The 17,104-nt window shown below is 42.9% G+C and overlaps 1 protein-coding gene across 1 annotated transcript in view; it reads left to right on the plus strand.

The window, feature by feature from the left end:
* Positions 1 to 17,104, plus strand: part of lrrk2 (leucine-rich repeat kinase 2) — a 97,074-nt gene that overhangs the window by 40,003 nt on the left and 39,967 nt on the right. The window contains 6 exon segments of the mRNA XM_034085447.2: positions 5,501 to 5,765; positions 6,580 to 6,768; positions 8,433 to 8,548; positions 9,006 to 9,075; positions 12,428 to 12,618; positions 14,113 to 14,363. Coding sequence (XP_033941338.1) covers positions 5,501 to 5,765; positions 6,580 to 6,768; positions 8,433 to 8,548; positions 9,006 to 9,075; positions 12,428 to 12,618; positions 14,113 to 14,363 — 1,082 coding nt within the window.

A 17,104-nucleotide genomic window follows, 5' to 3' on the forward strand; every position in this document is an offset into this window, starting at 1 on the left:
ACTCCGAGATGCACCTCAAGGTGACTTTAAAACGGCATACATGTTCAATATATGACCATCACCATCGACGGCTTCCCCATACTATTCGCTGCCCAAGTGAAAAGCCTCGGTGTCATTCTGGACGGCTCCCTCTCATTCGCACCACACATAAAAAAACATCTCCCGTACCGCCTTCTTTCATCTTCGGAACATCTCCAGACTCCGCTCATCTCTGTCCCAACCCAGCACTGAAATCCTGGTCCACTCATTCGTCACATCTCGGATTGATTACTGCAATGCACTTCTGACTGGCCTTCCCATCAAACTCCTCAATAGACTGCAAATAATCAAGAACTCTGCTGCCCGCACCAACTCATCCGACCACATCACCCCCATTCTCACTCAGCTACACTGGCTTCCTGTACGCTACCGTATTGACTACAAAAACATTCTACTCGTATACAAAGCTCTCCATAACCTTGCCCCCAACTACATCACCGACCTCTTTCAGGAGTACACCCCCTCCCGCACCCTCCGCTCTTCGTCCGTAGGACTTCTCACCGTCCCAAGCTCTCACCTCAAAACCATGGGTGCTCGAGCTTTCAGCTGCTCGGCTCCCAGACTCTGGAACAAACTAATCTCTACTCATCCTGCACCTGTCCGCCGTAACCTCCGTTCCCTCTCCCCCTCTACCTTTGCCTCCTCGGTGCTCTCAGCCCTCCCTTCCTCTGACTCGTTCCAACTCCTGCCTCCAAACTCTGCTGCAGAAACTCTCCTCTCTACTCTCTCATCCTCTCTGGACTCTCTCTGTCCTCTCACATCTCGGCAGGCTCGTCAGTCCCCTCCTGCTCCCTGGCTAAATGACGCACTGCGTGCTAATAGAACCGTCCTTCGGGCAGCAGAGCGGAAACGGTGGAAATCCAAACACCGTGACGACCTCCTAACCTATCAGGCTCTCCTCTCCTCTTTCTCTGCTTCCATCTCTCAGACAAAAAGCACTTTCTTTCAAGATAAGATCCAATCCTCCTATTCCAATCCCAAAAAACTATTTTCCATCTTCTCCACCCTCTTGGACCCCCCCAAAGCCCCTTCCCCCTCCTCCCTTCTGTCAAGCGACTTTGTTAACCACTTTGAAAAAAAGGTTGATGATATTCGCTCTTCTTTTTCTGACTCACCGCTGGGTCACCAGACCCTTCTTCCACCCGCACACTAACCTCCTTTTCCCCTCTCTCTCCAAGTGAGGTTCTTACCCTCATTACCTCTGCCCACCCTACCACCTGTCCTCTGGACCCTATCCCTTCAAACCTCCTTCAGACTATCGCTCCTGATATTCTACCTTTTCTCACCCATTTCATCAACACTTCTCTAACTTCTGGTCACTTTCCAAACAGTCTCAAGGAGGCAAGAGTAAACCCTCTCCTGAAGAAACCCACTCTCAACCCGTCTGATGTTATAAACTACAGGCCTGTCTCTCTCCTCCCGTTCCTGTCTAAAACACTTGAACACGCTGTCTTTAAACAACTCTCCTGTTATCTCCATCAGAACAACCTTCTGGATCCGCACCAGTCTGGTTTCAAGGCAGGTCACTCCACAGAAACTGCTCTCCTTGCTGTCACTGAGGAACTGCACACTGCCAAAGCAGCCTCCCTCTTCTCTGTCCTCATCCTGTTGGACCTGTCTGCTGCATTCGACACGGTGAACCATCAGATCCTCCTTCACACTCTCCAAGAACTTGGAGTTTCAGGCTCTGCACTTTCCCTCCTCACCTCATACCTCAAAGACCGCACCTACAGGGTAACTTGGAGAGGGTCCGAGTCCGGCCCTTGTCAATTAACTACAGGAGTCCCTCAGGGCTCTGTTCTTGGTCCTCTCCTCTTCTCCCTGTACTCAAACTCGCTCGGATCTGTCATTAGCCCACATGGTTTTTCATACCACTGCTACGCTGACGACACCCAATTAATCCTGTCCTTTCCCCGCTCAGAGACCCAGGTCGTCGCACGCATCTCTGCTTGTCTAGCTGACATCTCTCAGTGGATGTCCGCTCATCACCTCAAGCTCAACCTTGACAAAACTGAACTGCTTTTCCTTCCGGGAAAATATTGTCCCACTCTTGACCTGACTATCAACATCGGCACCTCTGTTGTTTCCCCGACTCAGACTGCAAGGAATCTGGGTGTGATCCTAGATAACAACCTGTCCTTCACTGCAAACATCGCTGCTCCAACCCGCTGCTGCAGATACACGCTTTACAACATCAGGAGGATGCGTCCCCAGCTGACCCAGAAATCGACGCAGGTTCTGGTCCAGGCTCTCGTCACCTCACGCCTAGACTACTGCAACTCCCTCCTGGCTGGTCTACCTGCATGTGCCATCCGACCTCTGCAGCTCATCCAGAATGCAGCGGCTCGTCTGGTCTTCAACCTTCCTACATTCTCCCACACCACGCCGCTCCTCCGCTCCCTCCACTGGCTTCCGGTAACTGCTAGAATCCACTTCAAGACACTGGTACTTGCGTACCATGCTGCGAATGGATCTGGCCCTTCCTACATCCAGGACATGGTTAAACCGTACACCCCAGCGTGTGCACTACGCTCTGCATCAGCCATACAGCTCGCTGCACCCTCGCTGCGAGGGGGACCCAAGTTCCCATCAGCAAAAACACGTGGGTTTGCTATCCTGGCTCCAAGATGGTGGAATGAGCTCCCATTGACATCAGGACAGCAGAAAGCTTACACACCTTCCGGCGCAGACTGAAAACTCATCTCTTTCGACTCCACCTCGAGCGATAGAACTACTAACAAAGAACTGCTAACAAAGCACTTATATACTAATAAAGGACTGGCTTACCTAAAGCCAGTTGAGTAGCACTTGAAATGCTTGGCTCTATGAAACCTGATGTACTTTATGATTCTGTTTTCTTCAAGGTTGTGTCTTCCTGGTCGAACGCACTTATTGTAAGTCGCTTTGGATAAAAGCGTCAGCTAAATGCAACGTAATGTAATGTAATGTAACTCCCTGCCACTACACATCCGACAGTCTGATTTCATAACAACATTCAAAACCCAACTTAAAACCCACCTGTTCAAACTGGCATTTTCTTTATAATCTGTACCCTGTGTCCTTTTGTGTCCTTCTGTAGTCCATTTCCTGCTGTTTGCCTTGTACCCCGGCTGATACTTCACTAAATCCACTGTTTTAATTGTTCCCTATATTGCCCCTATGCCCTGTAAGGTGTCCTTGGGTGTTATGAAAGGCACCCCCCAAAATAAATGTATTATTATTATTATGATATCTCTTTACATTTCGTCCTTGACAGCCTGTCGAAAATTAGCAGTTGACTGGATACTTTAAACAAAACTGAAACTCATAGAAATGAACTTATTTCAGTTTGTAGCTTTATGAAGTAGAGTCATTACAACATTTGAACTGCTTAGAATCAAAGAAAAATGTAGTCTTATGTCTCAGAATTAGAACACAATAAATACATTTTGCTTGTATATTTTCATATACTCGTTACGTTTTACATTAACAGTCTTAATGCTATCTCGTGATGTTAAATGTTCATGTAGTTGCAGAAGCTCAGACTGTTGCACTAAGAGTAGACGGTGTTTACTGCCCTTTAAGGCGAGTCTGAATATTGAGAATGTATTATATATACTTTTCTCTCCAAGTGAAACTGACATGACTTCTCTCTGGTGGCGTGTTCACAGTGTGTTCAGGTGGCGTTGAGGATGCTGGACGCCTGTTCAGGAGCAGCTGCTGAGCTGCAGAGAGAAGGCTTTGACAGACAGATCTTCCAACACCTCAGAGAGGAGCCGCCCGACCACTGCAACACTGCTGTGAGTTAACACACACACACACACACACACACACACACACACACACACACACACACACACACACACACACACACACACACACACACACACACACACACACACACACACACACACACACACACACACACACACACACACACACACACCATGTATACATCACTTCAGGGGACATTACATTGACTTACATGCATTTCCTGGAGACTTATCCTAACCTTAACCATAACCAACACATGCCTAACCCTAACCCTTACCCTTAACCTAAACCTAACCAAGTCTTCACCCTAAAATTAATAATTCCCCTCATGGGGACCTCCAATTTGTCCCCATAAGGGAGGCGAGTCCCCGCACATGACTATGTAAACAGATTTAGGTCCCCACAAGTATAGTAATGCTAGTCCACACACACACACACACACACACACACACACACACACACACACACACACACACACACACACACACACACACACACACACACACACACACACACACACACACACACACGATCACCTGAACGGCTAACAGCTATTTTCCACCTCAAGAACAGCGGCATGCACTTGATTGATTTCCTTTATCTTTCAAAATCAATGTATCTTCATGTAAATCAAGGGATGTTCAGTCTCATGTCCTTTGCTGTGTATCTGCAGACAGTCCGGTTCACTCTCAGGCCGTGCCGTACACACACAGCAACACACAGCAACACACAGCACAAATGGAATCTACAGGACATACCAGACATGCTTATTACATGTTCTTTATTACCTTTATCTACTTCTTGGTACTTCCTTAGATAGCCTATTTGCTAGAAAGACTGGAAATATTATGCTAATTGAATACATTGATTAGTAAAGGAAATGTTTAACGCCCCCTCTGTGTGTGTGTGTGTGTGTGTGTGTGTGTCTAGCTGCGTAAGTCGGTGTGCCTGGCTCTGTCTAAGATGTGGTGCGACTACCAGCTGCACTGCAGTCTGCTGGAGAAGGCCTGCGAGGACGGAGACGCCACGTTGGCCGAGTGTCTGATCGAGCTGGGAGCCGACATCAACAGGAAGACCAAAACAGAGTCGCTCATCTACAAGGTCAGAGGTCACACAAGCTCACCGGCCACCATGAAGGAAAAGAAGTTCACTATGGGATTGTTTACCAAATGGAGTTACCCTCAGGAAAAAGTGTAGCACCTGCTAAACATCAGCATGTCAGCATTGTTATGTGACCATGTTAGCATGCCGATATTAGCATTTAGCTCAAGCACCAACTGTGGCTAAAAGCATAGCAACCCAGAGTTTAGTTTATTTGTATCGTAAATTGAATTGATCTGATATTATTAAGACAAAATAGGCGACCAAATATAATTTTGAAAGCATTACCTTAGGCACTGATAAGTTGTTTAGTGCATGTGTCAATATTTAAGATATCATAGACCAATAATGCCCTTTTTGTATTTAAATTGTATTCAACTAAACCCAGTACATTCATGAAAGCAACATACAATATTTAGCAAATGTATAACATTTGTAATCAAACTAGAAAACAATATTACAAATGTTATCAAGTATTTGGTAATGGACCGTCTTTGCTATTACATTTCAAACTCTACCAATTGAAACTGAATCACTCGGTGCTATAATAGACAGGTTAATCAATACTAGATTAACTTGATTTCAACCTCTCGTCTGTATTTGTCAGGTGTGTGAGCGTGGGGGGCCTCTGGAGCTGGTGGAGCTGCTGCTCAGCCACGGGGCCCACGAGCAGCACCTGCGCCGGGCCCTGGCTGTGAGCGTGAAGCGGGGCGAGGGTCCCACCGTCATCCAGCTGCTGGGCCGCCTGGGGCTGGACCTGAACAACAACGCCCTCTGCCTGGGGGGCTTCAGGCTGGGCCGCCTGGACGCCACCTGGCTCAGCTCCCTGCTGGGGGAGAGGGGGAGGACACACAGCCTGCGATACAGAGACAGTAGGCAGCTTTGTGCATTCATTACATCTGGGTTTTGGACAAACTAATTATTTTGAAGATGACCTTTCTGACTAAACTAAATGTATGTTTAAGAACATGTATAAAGAAATCGTAATTAGACAGTATGAAGTTGTGTTCTGGTTTTATGTTTCAGTATTTGTAAGCAACTGTAACTGAAAGAATATTGCTTTTATTTGACGTTTTTATGGTTCTTTCATTTTTTTAAGAAGGGGCAGGTAAAATAAGACGTTCTTCTCCCTGCTCCTTTCCACCATGCGCGATAAAACAAACCAAAAAACAACCGGTATAAGTGTACAGGTTTTGTAAAGTGTACATGTTTTGTTTTAAAATAACTGCCATGTGTGGAATAAACAAATAAAACATAAAAGATAGTCACACATGGACTTATTAGTAGTACTATTACTTGCAGCCCTGTCTTACTTTCTTTAAGGTCTGCAAAGTTATTAGACATTTGAGTGAATTCGCAATATTGACTAGTGCAATATTCAAGTTTCAGGAAGGACAGTATTTGTCAAAGGCTAAACATGCAATACAATCCCATTTTGATGAGTATTGTGGAGTTGCTGAGTCCAAGCCTACAACTTGTATTCTCTCGACTTAACAAAACATATTTATTTGGTACAGATTCTCTTTCAAAAAACATGACACGATCATATAAAAAAAAAAGTCAATGATAAAGGCAATCGCCATGCCGACAAGATCACTCCCTTCCACACTGTGGATCAGATCTCAATTGCAACATCAGTCAAAGTCGTGCAGCCTTGTGCTAATTTCCCTGCGTTCTGTCTTTAAGGTAGAGGTATGAATCTGGCGAGGTACATTAAGAATTTCCAGAGGTCCAAGAGTATCAGCGGTCCTCTCAGATCTCCGGGCGACCCCTGCCTGACCTCTGAATACCATTCTGACGAGAGCGACGACTCCAACTTCAGCTTCTTCTCCACGGACGACAGCCTGTTCCTGAACGACGACATGGAGAGTGATGGTAAAGATCAGAGGCAACGGGCACATGGACTGCACAGAGCACACTAAGGTGTTACATTGATATGGAAAGGGACAGTTTGACTTAGAGTTAACAGGCGGAAAATGTATCCGGGCTTAAAAAGGGACTTTATCAGATCTGTACGCCTGAATTCAGAAGTGTGACCACACACTGAACTGGGGAGACATAATCTAAGGAAAGGCTGAAACCAATCGATGTCACTTCGTTGATGTGGGAAGAGGTCAGATGAAGTGGAAGTACAGAGGAACTGGGAATTAAGTTCAGTGCTGTTCCAGGTTTAAGATAAATAAAACTACAGTTTGAAGTTGATCTGAGTGTCGTGATGTTACATTGAGTGTGTCTCACTTCAAAAGAGAGCACATGGTCCCTGCAGTTATAAAACCACCCATAGTGCATGTCTGTTATCGTCAATAGCCGTAAAGATAATCATCTGTGAGACTAATACAGTTATTCTGATTCTGATCAAGTTAACTGATGCCTCGCATAATACAATCATTACAAACACAACATTTTAAAATAGACGTGTATCCTCCTTAACCATCTGTGTGATTTCCCTTTTTCTTTTTTTATCTCCGTGGTCTCTAGCTTATAAAGTAAATGTGTTTATTGATGGGAATGGTATGATACTAATAACTAGAATAAATGCAGTTTAAAGCAGGGGGTCCGCGGGGTCTTAAAAAGTATTAAAAGTTGATAAATCAATTTAGCGAAAATGAAGGCTATTAAAAAGTATTAAACGGCATTTTCCAAGGTCTTACATTTTGTATCTTGTTGTCAATAAGTATATAAATGGTCCAAAGAGGTTGTGTTCTACAGTCAGCCTGAATGTAGTCATGGCGTAGGTGTGTAGTGTGATTCTGTGTAGTTTATTGATGGCATCCCGTTGGGTCTGACATCATCTGAACAGGACATCGCGCGCTCACTGCTTGATAGCGCGAAGGTCCGTTTACGCCGGTTGCTAGGCAACATCGTTTTGGGGAAATGCAAGTTTGCGTCCAAATGGTTGGAAGATAAGGAGGAAGGACAATCAATACTGTATATAGTAAATGTTAGGTAAAGTGTGTCGCCAAGGTAACCGGTTAGAACTCAAAGTGGTGACGAGGTCTTAAAACGTATGGAAATGGTTTTAAAAAAGGTCTTAAAGGGTTTTACATTTGACTTCAGAGTTCCTGCGTATACCCTGTTAAAGTATGTGTTGCAGAGACGGCAACTACAATTGGGATAAATTGGTTAAAGACATGCACTATAAATACAAAAAATATATGGGCTTTGAATGCCAACACGTTTTATTCAAAAAAATAATGTTTGTAGACATGACGCATTAACCTGGATCAAGGATGGACAGTAACGAGTAGTGTTTATAACAGAACCTCAAACTAAAACTAAAAAAATAATGTTTTGTGGTAGTGAAGATACAACAAATTAGGTTATCAAATAAGAGCAAACAAAGAACTATTATAACATTTGTTTAATATAAGTTTTAATAAAAAGTGTTTGCAAGTCATATAAATAATAAAAAAGTAGGTAAAATAGGAATTTGATGATCGTAAATAAAACATTCAGATTTGGCCTTGTTGTGTAGCCGACCTCATATGAAAAATATCCTTACCTCTTATTCTGTGATTTATTATTTCTTCCTTTTGCAGGAAGTGATTCTCTGTCAGGGGTTTTGTCTCCAAAGCCACTCAATAACTCCACAGAAGAGTTGAGGGGGGGGTCCTTCAAAAGGAAGCAGGGGCGCCGCAGACATGCCAGTGCAGAGGTAACGCCTGTCATTAACATCGTGTGTACACAATGTTTGTTTTTATTGGACTTTGTTTTTATGTACAGTAAAGTTTGGACGCATCATGAAGCTGACTGAGAGAAGCCAAGAGTGTGCATCAAGGCAAAGGAGGTTACTTTGAAGAATCCTAGTCTGCTTTGTTTAACACTTTTTACTTTACTACATCATTCCATATGTGTTCTTTTATAGTTTTGATGTCTTCAGTATCAATCTACAATGGAGAAAATAATTAAAATAAATAAAATCCTTCGAATGAGAAGGTGTGTCCAAACCTTTGCCTGGTACAGTATATCATAAAGCATAGTTTAATAACTTCTACGTGAATGCTTTACTTTCTCTGATGTCACTCTCTTGGTGAAAGAGGTCTGAATCCCACCCAGAGGTATTTCCGTTCCCTCACCGTTTGTTCTCGGTGTGTTTTCTATTCCTTCTCCAGAGCGGTCAGACGGAGAATGAAAGTGAACACGGGCACAGGAGATATGGAAGGGCCGGCTCCAGCCACAAAGGTTTCTGCATCACATTCAATTCTGTTCAACTTTATTGTCATCCTGTCAAACACAGCTGCACGGAAACAAGAAACTACAGACGTTTATGTAACTCTCATGGTCAGTTAAAAAGGAGCGTATACTTAAGCAATAGCTCGCGACAGGCCGTGGTATATGCTCATTATGTCACAGCTAAGGGGCGTGGTTCGGCCCGACGACCTTAGCTTTTTTTTTCTGGAGAGTTACTCCTCAGTCCACTCCTCCATAGTAAGACCCCCCCGGAGGTTGAAGTTAACCTTAATGTCCATATTAAGCTTTGTAAGTTTGTTCCGTAACGGACAAAATGTAAATATATTTATAAAACGGACAAGTCAAATCAAGCAATCTGATTGGTCGATAGCGTTTTTGCGGACCTTTTTGATTACAGATTTGAAAACATCGTAGCTCAATTCATGATGTCAGACCTTGGAAAGTATCTAGATATCCCTACCCTGATGCCAAAGTAAACTGCACACTGAATATGTGTCGCCGTTTGATGTCTATGTCTGGACCGCTGCTGCGTACAAAGGAGGGTTTCTGCCCCCGTTACTTGTCCGCTGCTTTCTCGTCTGTATACAGTTTTTTTTCTCAGACGCGGAGGGATACTGACTTGTTGTGAAAAGTAACTACAATTCTACCCGCTCAGTATATCACGGCTAAGAACCAATCAGATTGCTTGATTTGACTTGTCCGTTTTATAATGTATTATAAAAGCTTAGAAAACACAGTTTCTCTTTACATCTCTTGTACTAATCTGCACTGTTACTGATTTCATGGTAACTATTTTTACAATAATTACACTGCAGATGATACACCTTATATAGAAATGATACACCTGTGTTGTCTTCAAACACACATATTGATAAACAACCCGAAGACGCATATTTTCTTTGTTCAAGTTCCGTGAAATGATTAAGAATACAAATATTTTTTCTTTAAAAATCCCCTCTCACAAAGTTGGCCCTTTTTGTCTTCAGTATTTTTAAATGTCCAATCTTTTTGTCTTTAGGGACAGTGAGACTCAGTGTCCCATTGAAAGAAATGAAAACCATAACATCTGATGCCACGGCCATTACAGCATACCATCATGCACTTTATTGAATCATGCTGTAAAATTAGAATCCTCAGAATTTCCAACACTTTGACCAAAGCTTTTTTGGTGCTTCTTCCCATTTAAGAATAACAGTGGCATTGCATAAACTAACACGCATTTGAAAGGGTTAGAAGACCCTGTAGACAGTGATGTACCTGAACGCGTTCAATGAACGATCGTTCATGAACGCGTTCATATTTTGGGCGAACGTGAACTGAACGTACTGTATTTCCGCTAGATGAACGTAATTGAGAACGCGTTCATTCTCAGCGCTGTATAACGGCGTTCAAACGTGCGTTCATTCTCAGCACTGTATTATAACGGCGTTCAAAAGTGTGCCAGATTTCATATGCCTTTCAGCCGAAAACCCAGTTAAAACACACCGTAAACAGGCTTCAAAATAATGCGGAAAACCACCCAATCTGGCAACAGCAAGCTGCCTGTGACGCGTACGCGCCTGTCACCCCTGGCTGTCGCACTAAAATATAAATATACTAAATATATCAGACTCCTCACAACAAACAATGTGGAACCGCGGAACCGGCGAGCATTGAATGAATGAATGAATGAATGAATTAGTATGGACGAAGCCGAGAGCAGCTGCAGCAGCACTCGCTCAGAGTGAGACTCTACGGCAGGGGTGGGGAACCTCCGGCCTCCGGCCGTATACGGCCCGCGAGACAATTTGGTACGGCCCTCGAGGTAATTTATAAACACACGCAAAAAATAAAAAAATGAAAGAAATCTAGACCGCAAAAAAATTAAACAAGCGAGTACCTGTTTTTCCTGGCCAAGGTCAGGGTCCTTGAACACAACACGAGCCTAACGTGTCATCACGTGGTATATGTCTCGACTGACAGGGGTGCAGTTCTGACGGAGAGCACCAGAACGCCACTCCAGCACTTCAGAAATTGCAGTACCGATAAGTCCGTACACATGCCACAGTTTCTGCGTGTCTGTGTCTTTAGTTGTAAGCCCAGTGGCGATCTGCTCATCTGTCATACTATAATAACTGTGTTGTTGTCATTAGCATCTGGTTAGCTAGCTATGCTAACGAATATAAGAAGCTTTGTCTACAACCAGTGAGGTAAAGGCACATCTTTATATGATCATTATAGTTATAAAAAAAATAAGAGAATAAAGTAAACAGGTATAAAATACTATAAGACAGTTATTAATAAAGAAGAATACAGTTTGAAAGGGTAGTGATTTGTCAAATATCCATAAATTAAAAGAAAATCTGCTTACAGTTGTGTTTGGGTGTTGAGAGATGTGTCCATAGATCTCCTAATGTTGCTCTCAAAGTGCAACACATCTTGCCAGGGGAGCATGCCCCCCGGACCCCCCTAGAGGAGGTTAGGTCCCCCCCACTTAAACCATGTTCACATGGATAGGAAACTAAATACATTTGCACACATCTTGTGTCCATAAATTATCTTTCTGTTTAGGTGGTCACGCCACACCCTGCACGTGCATGCATACGCGAGTCATGGTGAGATATCTGGATTAGGAGGTTGCTTTTTCTTTGCACAGCATGAAATGAATGAGCTGTGATTTTAGTTTTTTTAAGCAGAGGTCAATAACTTGTACGGCCCTCTGAGGATATTGTAAAAATTGAAATGGCCCATTAACATCGTACAGGAGACAAATAATAGCTCGCAGCAACGTATTGAAAAAAGAACTATGAACTATAAATTAGTTCATTTTTGAAACCATGAACTTTAGTTCAAAATGTTGAATTATGAACTATGAACTGAACTAGTTCATTTTAAAATATGTGAACTGTGAACTGAACTAGTTCATGTAGAAAGTGAACTTTCCCAACACTGCCTGTAGATAAATTAATATTTGGCAGTTATCATGCGACCGAAGTCAGTTAAATGATATCGGGAAAACATATTGATATATCATTTTAAGACATGGAAATGTTTCATCTCTGATATCAAAGCAAGTTTTAAAGAAATCCATGATAGATAATAAATCCTAAAAGAATAAAACAACAAATCCTTTTATTCCATTGTCCTTGATTTAAACCAAAACTAAGGCTGTTTTTGCCAACCCTAGTTACACATTAGTTTAAGTCTACTAGTTGTTGAAGAAGTTGATCAGAGCAGCAATGTTTGGCTATTATAGGACATGCTTTAAAGCATTGCTGAAACGTCTCTCTCTTCACGTCATTTCCCCCGATGTAAAAGCTCTGTCTTCCCATCATATTGTCTCTGATAATCGTCTCCTCCTCAGTGCTAGGAGGCGAGGGCTCTGCTGTGTTCAGAGAGCGGGAGAGGGTCCGGCTGCTGGACCTGTCGGGGAACGAGCTGGCATCTCTGTCCTGCCTGATGGACGACGACCTCGTGCAGCAGCAGCTCGGACACCTGCTCCGCCTCGACCTGAGCCACAACAGCCTGCTGGAGTTCCCCCCCGCTCTCTGCCAGGTAGCGTGCAATCCACCGCAATACATCCATTAAAGGGGACCTAGTAAAATCCACTTTCATGTCTCTTCTCCATCTACATGTGTCCCCTCTTCCTCATGTCTCTTCTACATCAACATGTGTCCCCTCTTCTTCATGTCTCTTCTACATCAACATGTGTCCCCTCTTCTTCATGTCTCTTCTACATCAACATGTGTCCCCTCTTCTTCATGTCTCTTCTACATCAACATGTGTCCCCTCTTCTCCATGTCTCTTCTACATCCACATGTGTCCCCTCTTCTTCATGTCTCTTCTACATCAACATGTGTCCCCTCTTCTTCATGTCTCTTCCACATCAACATGTGTCCCCTCTTCTTCATGTCTCTTCTTCATCAACATGTGTCCCCTCTTCTCCATGTCTCTTCTACATCAACATGTGTCCCCTCTTCTTCATGTCTCTTCTACATCAACATGTGTCCCCTCTTCTTCATGTCTCTTCCACATCAACATGTGTCCCCTCTTCTTCATGTCTCTTCTACATCAACATGTGTCCTCTCTTCTTCATGTCTCTTCTACATCAACATGTGTCCCCTCTTCTTCATGTCTCTTCTACATCAACATGTGTCCCCTCTTCTCCATGTCTCTACTACATCAACATGTGTCCCCTCTTCTTCATGTCTCTTCTACATCAACATGTGTCCCCTCTTCTCCATGTCTCTTCTACATCAACATGTGTCCCCTCTTCTTCATGTCTCTTCTACATCAACATGTGTCCCCTCTTCTTCATGTCTCTTCCACATCAACATGTGTCCCCTCTTCTTCATGTCTCTTCTTCATCAACATGTGTCCCCTCTTCTCCATGTCTCTTCTACATCCACATGTGTCCCCTCTTCTTCATGTCTCTTCTACATCAACATGTGTCCCCTCTTCTTCATGTCTCTTCCACATCAACATGTGTCCCCTCTTCTTCATGTCTCTTCTACATCAACATGTGTCCCCTCTTCTTCATGTCTCTTCTACATCAACATGTGTCCCCTCTGTGGAAAGAGACTCTGAAAGTTTCAGGAACAAAGATTTTCTCTCTTTTTGATCCATTTCTATAAAAACCTGTCTGAAAATGAGCTGATCAGATTTTGGCCACTTTATGATGTCATAACGATGTGTTGGCTCGTTAGCCAATCAGCAACCAGGGTAACCCCCCCCCCCCCACCTTATCCCCTGAATCTCCTCCTAGAACACTATTGAGTTCTTTTTAACCAAATGTCTCTCAGAGGGGCGTGGGGAGGGGCTCCTTATTTTCATCTAAAGTAACAGACAGAGAATCAGCACTTTGGAAACAGGGCTGAAACAGAGGGGATTATGGGTAAAGCTGCAATGATCTGTTTGGTGTTTCAGCCAATCAGAGACAGGCTCTGTATATATCTGAGACCTGTAATACATTGATGAAAAACAGTATAATAGGGGACCTTTAATAAAAAAGAAGACACACTGAAGCTGTTCTTGTTTCTGATTGGACAGAGTTTGAAGAGTCTGACTCGGCTGGACCTGCAGGCCAATCAGCTGCAGTCTCTGCCGGAGGAGCTGCTGTCTCTGCACTCGCTCAGCACCTTCAACGTATCCAGGAACTGTGTGGGTCCGCTGCTGACCTTTGACCCCGCCGTCAGCTGCCCGTCACTACGGCAACTCAATCTGTCCTTCAACAAAATCAGCACGTTCCCCCAGGAGCTGGGCCGCGCCGTGGGGCAGCTGGAGGAGCTGTTCATGGAGGGGTAGGCGCTGGAGACTTAAAAAGAATAATCTGGTATTCGGGGGAGTTCTTTTATTATACAGAAACATTTATAGGGTTAAAAATACTTAAAGAGGCCCTATTCTGCTTTTTCGGGTGTTCCCTTTCCTGTAGTGTGTTTTATAGATTTTAGTGCATGTAAATGTTCTGCAAAGGCTAAAATGCCTGAAACGCCTCAATTGGACTCCTTTTTCTACTTCAGTGACATCACTATGTAACACGTGTGCTTATATAGAGTACCACAGTGACGCGTCCTAAAACCGGAAAGTAAACTCCTTCCGGTTCCTTCGACAAAAATGCAATCTCTCCATAGGTTTTAGGAAAATAGCTGGAAATAAGGTCTGTGTTTGAGACGCATTTAAGAGACGGGTCACGTTTTGTTCAGCCGGATAATCTCCACATGTCTACCCTACTTTTATAATTTTCGAATCATAAATCTAGTCGCTAGAAGCAAAATGCTAACGTTATGCTATACAGGAACTACAGCAGGGTCGCTGCTTCAACGTCACGCCAACTTAAGATCCATATTCAAACTAGGGGTGCAACAACTAATCGACTTAATCGATTAAAATCGATTACCAAATTAGTTGCCAACTAATTGAGTCGTCGATTCGTTGGTGACGTCATCAAGTGTGTTTTACGCCCCGTTAAGCTCTAACTTTATTGGTCTTTGTATCGGTACTGGAGACATTTAAAAAATATATGTCATGTATTATTGCTACAAAGACATTATATCGCAGTCTTAGTGTCGCCAACTCGTTTCTAATATGCAAAAAGACAAACAAATGCGTCTATGATGTATTTTCGATCTTTCTCTCCCCCGCCTGCTTGCGAGGGGGCGGGGCAGTTTACACACGGGCAGCTGCAACATGCAGCAACACACACACACGTGGGAGATGGCGGAGAGAACGCGCTCCGAGGTGGTTAAACTTTACCCGTCTCGATGTGGAGAATGCTCGTTGCCAAAAGTGGAATAAGAGTTTAGCATGTAAGGGCGGTAACACGAGCTATTTGTCTAAACATTTAGCAAAAGTGCTCCACATCCAGACGGAGGAAGGCACCGGGTTCGACTGTCTTTCTAGCAGCTCTGTAGCCCCGCCCACGAATAACGTGTTCACGTCAGGTGTTCTGTATGCTAGCAGCAACACACGGAGCTAACTACATTATACAAACATAATGATTAGAGGTAACAGAGTTATTTGCGGACTTTTGGTGACAGAGCCTTCAGTGTGGCATCCCCACCCTCTGGAACTCTCTCCCCCCCGAAATCCGCAGCGCCCCAACCCTGGACATTTTCAAAAAAGCCCTCAAAACGCACCTTTTTACCCAAGGCTTTCCCCACTGTATAGTTAGTTTAATAGGTTTATTTGTCCGTTACTTCCCCCCCCCACCCCCTTAACCTGTCTGCCTTTTTTCCTGAAAGGTGCTATAAAAATATTATATATTATTATTATTATTTAGTTTGTTAAAGTTTCAGCTATTCTGTTTACAGTTCTGTCATCAGATTATTTAATACGATTTGTTAAAACACTGTTGTTTCTTTTGATGTGAAATATTATTTATTTAATTTGAATAAAAAGCAATGTTAGTTTTGTTCACAATTTAAGTTATTTCAATAATATATGTATTTTGGAATCAAGTATTCATCTTTATTGTCTTCATTGTTAGTTTCCACATGCCTAAAACAACCTCAAGCTAAATCTAAAAGTTGATGGCTAAATAAGAGCGTTTGAGAAATTGTGTAAGGCATACAGTAATAGTCCGAATAGTCGATTAATCGTTTCATTAATCGATAGATTAATCAATTATCAAATTAGTCGTTTGTTGCAGCCCTAATTCAAACATGCAGATTCAAAATGTTACGAGTTGAAGCGTTTGCTTTTACAGTTAGCAGGAAGCAGGCACTTGCTTTCAAGCAGAACACGGGGACTTCTGGAGTCCTATTCAGCCACTTGGTAACAACCATCGTTTTTCAGACACGTCATCTCTTCAGAAATCACCAGCGGGGTCACTGCTGATGGATTTAATGTCGTGGAACAAAACGTGACCCGTCTCTTAAATGTGTCTCAACCACAGACCTTACTTCCAGCTATTTTCCAAAACCCTACGGAGAGATTGCTTTTTGTCGAAGGAACCGGACGTGGTAAAATGCTAACTTACTTCCGGGTTTTAGGACGCGTCACCGCGGCACTCTATTGGATAGCGCTCCAACACATTGTACGTGATAGGCTAGGGCAGGGGTTCCCAAACTGTGCCATGCCAAGGACCCCCATGTAGCATTATCGTCTGGCGGGGACCCCCCTGTTGCAATTATTTTTTTAAATGATGAGTACATTATGATGGAAAAGATGACAAATTAATCATACAGCTTAATACATTTTCTTAATATATATTTGTATTAATAATCAGTTATTCTTCTAAACATGTTTGTATTTATCTTTTGTTTGTCATTCACTACATTCATTGTGTCTTCTGTTATAAACATTCTTAACACAATATTAAACAGTAAACATATTTTTAAAGCATTTTAAAAGTTATTTCTGTCTTTATAATATTATATAATTTTGAACAGTAATATGAACAATTAACATATATGTGTAGCATTTTTGAAAGCTACTTATGCCTTAATAGTGTTATATATAATATTCAACAGTAATATTAACAATACAAATATTTATATTCATATATATAAACATCAATATTTGCTACATCCGTGCTCTCATC

The sequence above is a fragment of the Pseudochaenichthys georgianus genome, chromosome 6, assembly GCF_902827115.2.
Source record: "Pseudochaenichthys georgianus chromosome 6, fPseGeo1.2, whole genome shotgun sequence".
NCBI lineage: Eukaryota > Metazoa > Chordata > Actinopteri > Perciformes > Channichthyidae > Pseudochaenichthys > Pseudochaenichthys georgianus.